The sequence below is a fragment of the Solanum tuberosum genome, unplaced genomic scaffold (genome assembly GCF_000226075.1).
Source record: "Solanum tuberosum cultivar DM 1-3 516 R44 unplaced genomic scaffold, SolTub_3.0 scf00072, whole genome shotgun sequence".
Classification (NCBI taxonomy): domain Eukaryota; kingdom Viridiplantae; phylum Streptophyta; class Magnoliopsida; order Solanales; family Solanaceae; genus Solanum; species Solanum tuberosum.
Window position 1 is genome coordinate 384,582 of NW_006238999.1, and position 8,987 is coordinate 393,568.

The following is an 8,987-nucleotide window of genomic DNA, read 5'->3' on the forward strand; positions in this document are numbered from 1 at the left end:
GAATGTAAAAAGTGACGTAACAAAAGGATTGAAAGAGACATTTTTGTCATTTACCTATTTTATCCCGGGATTACTATACCAGCCAAGGGGAGAGATAACTTATCTCGATATTAATTATTAATCCCAAAATAAATTATCCCAAACTTGTCAACCAAACAACAAATTAAGTGATACTATAATTTAATCCAGGAATATTTGGTATCCTTCACCCCAAACGAGTATCTTGTTTCATCAGATCTGATTGTCTCTCTCTTTTATACATATGTATGTATCTCCTTCATCTCTTTTTGGTTCTTCGTTTAATCTTACCTCTTGCTCGAATTGTGCAACTTCGGTATGTTTTCGTAATTGAATTTGGGGTTTTTTTGGTTCTTTGGAGGCTCTGCCCTTGGCAGGGATGAGCTCGCTATCTTCTGTTTGTTGTGGTTCTATAATTATCTGATTGATATGGAGTTCAATTGATTAACTTGAGTGTATATTGTATAGGCATTTGGTTTAAGCTAAAGTTGATTTCGACAATGCAAACTTCAGCCTCATCACTACAAAGCTTATTCTGGGGGAAGAATCTCAGCTATGCACCATATACTTTTAGCAGAACGCTAGATTTCATACCTGCTATGACATCTCCTCCATTAGGTATGTCTGATATAAAATATATTACTAGCATTTATCTTCTCTGTAGGCAATATGAATATGCTTTTCTTTTTAACTGTACAGGACCTCAGAGGCTATCCGTACAATGTGGAGTTGGGTTCCGCCCTTGCATTGACATACACAAGGTATACCTGTGTTTTTTTTTTATGTTTTCCAGTGTTTGAGCTATTTATACCTTTCGAAGTTTTGTGAATACTTATGCAATGCTTGGTGCCCTTAGTAGTAACTTGAGATTATGTATTTGAGAAGTTTGACAAACAGTTCACTGCATTTATGGATGGGGCTATGATATTATATGAGTATAATGTTGTTCTTTATCTTTTCCACCTTGTTGTGCCATAGAAAATGACTTTTAGTACATCAGTGCCAAGTATATGTGTATACCATAAACCAGGTAGTGAAGAACTAATATGTATTTGGTAGCATAGAAAGAATTAAAAACAAGAAGAAAAGGTTCAATTACTGTTGGTGTTCATTCAGTATTTAATAGCATTTCATTTGGGAAGTTGAATCAAATAGGTAAGTAACAAAGAGGGGAGCAAACTGTTTTTCTTTATCTAATTGCCTTTCAAGGTTAAAGAGTTTTGAGCTTGTTTCATATGCTTGGGAGATGCATTTCGCTAGGTGCTAACATAACATATTTGTAGATAGTCGGAAGATTTTACCTGAAAATTTCATTTTTTTTAGGGAAAAGTGAAGCAAATTGTTGGATCAACTCTTCGAGATTCTAAGGAGGCAGATACAAGCCTGGTAACTAACTTTGAATCTGATAAATCGGCTGCAGAATATGCAAAGCTTTACAGAGATGACGGCCTTGTAGGTGGCCATGTGATTATGCTTGGTGCTGACCCCTTGAGCATAGCTGCTGCTACTGAAGCATTACATGCTTACCCTGGTAGGCACTGGTCCTTATCTAATAAGTTCTTTTATGGTGGTTTTCATTTTTCTTGGCATACCAATGCTTCTCGTCATTCTCTCTTCCACAACACAGTATGCTATTACCTGATCTATCAGCTGTTGGCCATTTTTTATAGCTTCATTTGGATCTGTTTGCTGAAAATTTATATTACTAGACACAGCTGTTATGATAAAGTGTATACATAGTTGATACGTCTCAACTTACAGATTTTTCCCTCTGGTGATATCCTTCGAGGGTGAAACATCTAGGTGGGTTGCAAGTTGGAGGGGGAATCAAAACTGAAAATGCTTTGAGTTACATTGAAGAAGGAGCCAGCCATGTCATTGTCACATCGGTATGTATTCATGATTAATTTCTTGTGAAGTAGCAACTTTTTTTGCCATATTTTTCATGTTTCAACTTCTGAGGATATCTTACTGTCATCTTAACAATTATTTAGTATTGGACCTTAATTGAGTGGCACAGTTACCAAGGATACTTTCACATAACACCACCACCACCCTCTCTAAGGATATCTCATATTAAGAGATTTGAATACATAATACCTCTTTATATTTTTTTGTGATATTGTTGAAACCCCTAATTTATTGTACATTGAATGTCCTACATTAGGCTCTAGGTCCATTTTCTTATCACCTTAAACGGTAAATGGTTAGTATAAGTAGAAAAAATCAACCTTGATAGAGCTGAATGATATGGCAGATTCATCTAGCTGAACCAACTAATATGGGATTGAGGCCTAGTAGATCTATTGGTTGCTTATTTCATGAGAATAGAAGTCGTTAACGGCCTACTAGACATCCATGGTTTAAACTGATTCTTCTCTCCTTTTTGTTTTTTAAGTTCTCGGGTACGCCAATGAGAGACTGGGAAGGGGAGCAACAGGTATTAAGTTGAACAGTTGCCTACAATAGGGAAAGTGGAGTGGCTAATACTTTCCCATCTTTACTCCTTATCATAATTACTTAATTCAATAAACCACCAATCAAAAAAAGTACTTAATTTAAGTTTCAAAAAAGAAAAAGAAAAGAGTACTTAATTCAATAAACAAAGCAACTTGATGAACAGGGAACAATTTGTAAACCATCTGATTGTTGTCAGCAAAACTTGTTGTCTACTAAAAACCAGATAAAAGTTCCTGGATATGAGCTCAGAACAGAATAGACCTTAGCTGCTGTAGCAACAAAGTAGTGAAACAATGAATGATTCTGAGCTTTCAAGATGATTCGAAGGTTTCAGAATAGGCATTAACTTGGTTCTTCTTAAATTTGTTAAACTCCTCAAAATCTGTTTTCCCAATATTTGCATAAAAAAACCATGAAATGCCTCACCTAATTTCATCATACAGAACAATGAAAATAATCCAAAAATGTGATAACTTATGATTCTAGATGAGTGGCCTTCTAGGCCCTCTCCAAAATAATTATCCTACTTGATCTTCTTTATCTGATACTTATTGTCGATATTGCAGTATGTCTTTAACAATGGGCAAATGGACCTTGAGAGACTGAAAGAACTTTCTTCTCTCGTTGGAAGAAAGAGGCTTGTTTTGGATCTTAGTTGCCGTAAAAAGGTATTCTCTCTTTCAATGAAATTACCTTTCATAAAAAAACTTTTAAGTTAAAAAGATATCCACATTTTTAGTGCTCCTAGAAAGAGAAGTTCTGATTAGTGTGGAAGACTTTCTCGTCTAAAATTGGTTAGGGAATGAATAGATGAATAAATTTGTAAAATTAGACTCAGTTACTGCTCTTCCGCTCTTCCTTTCTTCTGCCATGAGAGTTTAATCCATGACTTGAAACAACATACAGGAGGGTGAGTATGTCATTGTCACAGACAGATGGCAGAAGTTCAGTGACGTACATCTCAATGAGAAAGTCCTGAATTTTCTTGCAGAGTACGCTGATGAGTTTCTGGTTCATGGTGTTGATGTTGAAGGCAAAAAGTTAGTCCCTATACTTTGTCCTTTTAATTATCTTTGTAGAGATTGTGAGTTGTGACAACAATTAACACAATTGTTTTAATGAAAAGTTCTCTTCAAGTCTGATCTATTATCTAGTGAACAGGCTTTATGTCTCTTTCAAAATTTCACAATGCCAATGACTGAACTAGGTAATCCCTTGACGGTTAATCCATAACAACAGGTGTTTGGAGAGGGTAGAATGTACACTGACCTTACCCCTGCATCAGTGGTAGAGAGACTGTTTCCGATAGACCCTCGGCTCAAGGAAGAAACAGTCCAAAGTAGTCCGGGAAAAGAAATTTGCATTATACCCCATGACATAGACAACTAGGTTCTAGGCCAACAAGTGTCCCAATTGCTTGCTTATGAAAAATGAAAATTGTTAAAATAGAAATAAGTATTTCCTACTTAGAATAGGAATAGGAATAAGAATAGGAATCCTAGTTGGAAAAGGATTCCAATGTAGTGTCTATAAATAGGATCTCAATGTAACTAATTAAAAACAACACAATAATTCAATAATATTCTTTTCCAATATTTCTCACATGGTATCAGAGCAGGGCCTGTCTCACTCGATGTTGGGACCCCCAAAATCAAAAATTGCCCACGCACCAGATGCTAAGCACTGGGCGTGAGGTGGGGTGTTAAAGAATGACAAAAGTCCCACATCGGTGGTTAATGAGATGGGTAGACTCCTTATAAGGTTTGGACAATCTTCCTCCCTTTGAGTTATCTTTTGGGGTGTGAGTTGGGTCTAAGACCTAATTTAACAGACATGAGATTCTTAAATATTGCTAGATCAAAACTGACACTTTGAAAATCAAGATTAATAAGCTTCTCGAACCCTTTGAAATCGGGTGGAGGGTAGAACAAGCACGTAGGCCATGAGCATATCATTGGATATACAGACGCTGATTGGGCAGGATCACCCTCTGACAGACGTTCGACATCCGGATATTGTGTTTTAGTAGGAGGTAATTTGGTGTCGTGGAAGAGTAAGAAACAGAATGTGGTTGCTCGATCTAGTGCAGAATCAGAATATCGAGCAATGGCGACAGCAACTTGTGAGCTAGTTTGGATCAAACAGTTGCTGGGAGAACTAAAATTTGGCAAAATTGATCAGATGGAACTTGTGTGTGATAATCAAGCGGCTCTTCATATCGCATCAAATCCAGTGTTTCATGAAAGGACTAAGCACATTGAGATTGACTGTCACTTTGTCAGAGAAAAGATACTCTCGGGAGATATTGTTACGAAATTTGTGAAGTCAAATGATCAACTTGCAGATATCTTCACCAAATCCCTCACATGTCCTCGTATTAATTACATCTGTAACAAGCTAGGTACATATGATTTGTATGCACCAGCTTGAGGGGGAGTGTTAAAATAGAAATAAGTATTTCCTACTTAGAATAGGAATAGGAATAAGAATAGGAATCCTAGTTGGAAAAGGATTCCAATGTAGTGTCTATAAATAGGATCTCAATGTAACTAATTAAAAACAACACAATAATTCAATAATATTCTTTTCCAATATTTCTCACAAAAATAAAAAGAATGAAAAATTGCAATTTTGTTGCAATTCAAAATAACTTATTGCTCTGTCAGTCCAATAAAGTAACTCTTTTTAGCATACTGTGCTGGCATAAATGTACTACAAATGCACTAGCTGGTTGAGGTCTGACCTTATATTTTATATTTTCTTGACTTGCATTGAGTTACTCCCCTTTCTATTAATAGCTTGTATCATTAACTAGACTGATAATTTCCCGTTGACTTAATAAAAATATCAGCTGTTGCTGAACAGCTAAAGGAAAGATCTTATGTGGCTTGTATTCTTTTTCTGCAGCATTCTCAAAATATAGTATAAGTTTCTCGTGAGAGATTGTAGTTAAAGAGAAACATAATTTGGATATTCATATTAATCATGTTAATCTGACATATGGTTCATAAATTATCTGCTTATCGAGAAATCTGTCATATGCTTCATACATGATCTGCTGATAAATAAATCTGACATGTATGGTCCTTGTGTAACACAGGCTGGGAATAGATGAGGAGCTTGTAGCATTGCTTGGAAAGTATTCCCCCGTAAGTGGCATACACGATTATTAACCTATGTTCCTTATCAAAAAAAAAAAAAAAAAAACTATGTTTATATTACTCCCCTTTGTTTCAATTTGTTTGTCTTACTTTCCTTTTTAGTCCATTTCATAAAGATTGCCTCTTTTCTTGTTTGGCAACTCTTCGATTTCAACTTTCCACATGACATGTTTAAAACCATAAGATTCAAAAGTCTAAACTCCGTGTCAAGTCAAAACTAGACAAACAAATTGAATCGGAGGGAGTACTATTTTTCTCTCACTATTGTGGCTTCTCATTCAAATGAGGGACAAAATGCTTCTCTGCCAACATTCATGTTTTCTTGTTTTATCTCGAATGCTGAATGAGCATCGATCTATTTATAAGCTTTGAGGGATTATACGATGACCTGGTTATTCGAGTCAAATCGAGTTCTTTACAAGCTTAAAAGAACGTGGCAAAAATTAGGGGATGTTTTGAATGTGTATGCACTGCATGTTTTGGCAGTAAACCACTTGGCTAAGATGAAACATTAATACATTATCATGCAATTTGGCGATAGTACACTTCTTATGTTGCTCGGACTCTTCAAAAATATTGATGGGTGTGTTGGATCATCTAGAGGCTATGCATTTTCGAGGATCTTACACAGGTGCGGCAACATAGTTGGGGGGTCTGAGCAACATAAGTGTTTAGGTCCCTGAATGTATAATTCCTTTAATATAAGAGGTGACCGACATTTTATCTCCATGTGGCTCACAGATTCCTGTAACATATGCTGGTGGTGTCACTGTGATGGCTGATCTTGAGAAGATCAAAGTCGCAGGGATGGGGCATGTGGATGTGACAGTGGGCAGCGCTTTGGATATTTTCGGAGGTAACTTGGCATACAAAGACGTTGTGGCTTGGCATTCTCTGCAAGATTCTATTGCAGTTTAAGCCATTCTTAACTTCCCATTGTTTGTTCAAGTTTTTTGAATCATAGCTGATGGAGTAATGTTCAGATGTTACATGAATCTTGACCTCAGATTCATTTTGCCTAGACTCTCGCGTAGTTTCACCACCTATTTTATGATATTTTCTATTTAACATCTCGATGTTGGTTGCATTAGCGTCAAATTACTCAATACTTGTGCTGGTAGTAAGTAGCAGATGCTTGGTGGAGTAGTCGAGGTGTGCCCAACCTGACTTAACAGTCAAAAAAGAATTCGGTTCTGAGTTTGATTTGGGATTAGACATGAGAACATAACAAGAACAAAATGGGGGGTGGGGGTAATATTCTCTTTAAAATGTTCAATTAGTTAGTAATAAAACTAAGTGGAAGATTGGTATATTTCTAGTGTTGATAAATAAGTCTAAGTTTTTTTATAGTGAAAAAAACAGGTATTTTATGTTCCTCTTGCCATTAATAATTTATTTATTTATTTTAGCTTTTTTATGTGCTTTTAGGGCTCTAATAAGAGTGTAGATTTGTTGAAGTGGAATATATTCATTTATCCTCACAACTAAGTTTATATTCATTCTAATCCATCAAAAAGTTGAAGCATAAAAAAATGTCAAATAAAATCCATTTGGGAAAATGGTAGGGCCGCCTTTTTTTCCAAGTCTTTTATATACTTGATACTTGTTTGATCTTAATATATTCTCACTTTCATAAGGTTGCACATTCATACATATCAAAACAGCAAGAATTATTACTACTACTGTGCTTTGATCCCATCAATTGAACTATATGAATTTTCACTACTCTTGTCATTCCACTTAAGAATATCTAGTCAACAAACAATGTCAAGAGTGCATGTTGACTTTATTCTTATCTCATAGAGATAGAGAGGTTTTTGATTGATCTTTGATTTAAATAAAGCATTTTCAAATCGATTGAAAAAAGGAATACAATTATGAGAGTAGTAACCAAAAAAAATTGAAATGGAGAGCAAAACAAAATATACCGCAGAAAGAACAGTAACGGCAAGGAAATAATGTAATAACGAAACACGAAATAATACAAATTATAATTGAAATTGTAAAATAAAAAACGACAAAATATTGCTACTATTTCTGATAAGAAAGAAGGTTCAAGTACGACCATCAATTCAAGAATGTCTTGGTCCAGACTAGTAAAAAGAAATATGTGTGTTAAAAGGAGATGAAGTAGAGTTAAAATTACGCAGAAGGAAGTAAGTTATGTATTGTAAAGCATAATTTATAGATGTTAAACTTTTTTACTTCTTTAATTTTTATTATAGATTCACTTATTGAAAATCCTGACTCCATCACACACCGTAATAATTAAACATTGTGGGACATGATGTTTGGCAATGTACTCAACAAGATGCATAGATTAGGTTTGACTTGCTGCTGCTGCTGCTAATGATGAATATGGTAATGATTATGAATTATGATCAACACACATGTGACATCATAATAAATAGGCCTACTATATTTATTAACTTATATATTACAACTAGTTGATTTTACTCATATGGATATGCAAGGATTGAAGGGGATAAAAGGTGCATAAAAGTATTAGTTAATTTGGCTTTGACTAATATTTATATTTTCTAATTTTAGGTGTATATAGTTAGATATTTTTAACTTGTATATAATTGAACAAATAGACACACACGTCTTACATGACAACTGTGGTCTTACATAACGTCTTATGTGAATTATGTCACATAAAACGTGTATGTACTTTTTCAGTTTTACACAAATTTAAGTCCTTACTTGTGCACATTCAAAGTTAGAGGACACAAAATCAGCTAAGGCCAAATTAAAAGACATGTTTATATATTATGCCTAAAAAATATTTTCTAATAATTATAGTCACACAAGTATTTATTATTCTATTTTACTATCATAAATTTTAAAAGTATTATAACTATATAAGTTTACGTAATGACATGTTTAAATCACAAATTTCAAAATACTCCATTTTTTGCTTAAACTTTATTTATAATCGAGTTAAACTTTATCACATAAATTAAAACAAAATGGATAACATATTAAAATTTCTGCATGAGATAGAACCCTAGCACATTATACTAAGAAACATTTGTGGTTTCCAAAGTTATGGTCAAAAAAAAATATGGTGATTAGTCAAAGTAATTAGTAGTATTTTAATTAATTAACATAGGAGAATGAGAAGAGTCAGTATTATAAGTTCCTAATGATGTACAGATAATATACATAATGCATGTAAAAACAAAGACCACACTGCCCTAAAATCACCAAAGTGGGAGGCACCATCAAAGGAAAAAAAAAATGTTCTCTTAGAATAATGAAAACAAAAAAGTCAGCTTTCTAGTTGACTTACCCTAGAAAGTCTGGCAAATTTTAGAGGAACCAAAGGGAATCCTATCCTCATAC

The 8,987-nt window shown here is 34.4% G+C and overlaps 1 protein-coding gene across 1 annotated transcript; it reads left to right on the forward strand.

Moving 5' to 3' along the window:
- Positions 1-209: 209 nt before the first annotated feature.
- On the forward strand, positions 210-6,726 carry LOC102583281 (1-(5-phosphoribosyl)-5-[(5-phosphoribosylamino)methylideneamino] imidazole-4-carboxamide isomerase, chloroplastic). The gene is made up of 9 exons (XM_006345726.2): positions 210-264; positions 487-636; positions 718-779; positions 1,342-1,549; positions 1,822-1,907; positions 3,045-3,146; positions 3,385-3,518; positions 5,579-5,627; positions 6,381-6,726. The coding sequence occupies exons 2-9, from the start codon at positions 519-521 to the stop codon at positions 6,555-6,557; spliced, it is 936 nt and encodes a 311-aa protein (XP_006345788.1). The 5' UTR covers positions 210-264; positions 487-518; the 3' UTR covers positions 6,558-6,726.
- Positions 6,727-8,987: the final 2,261 nt, after the last annotated feature.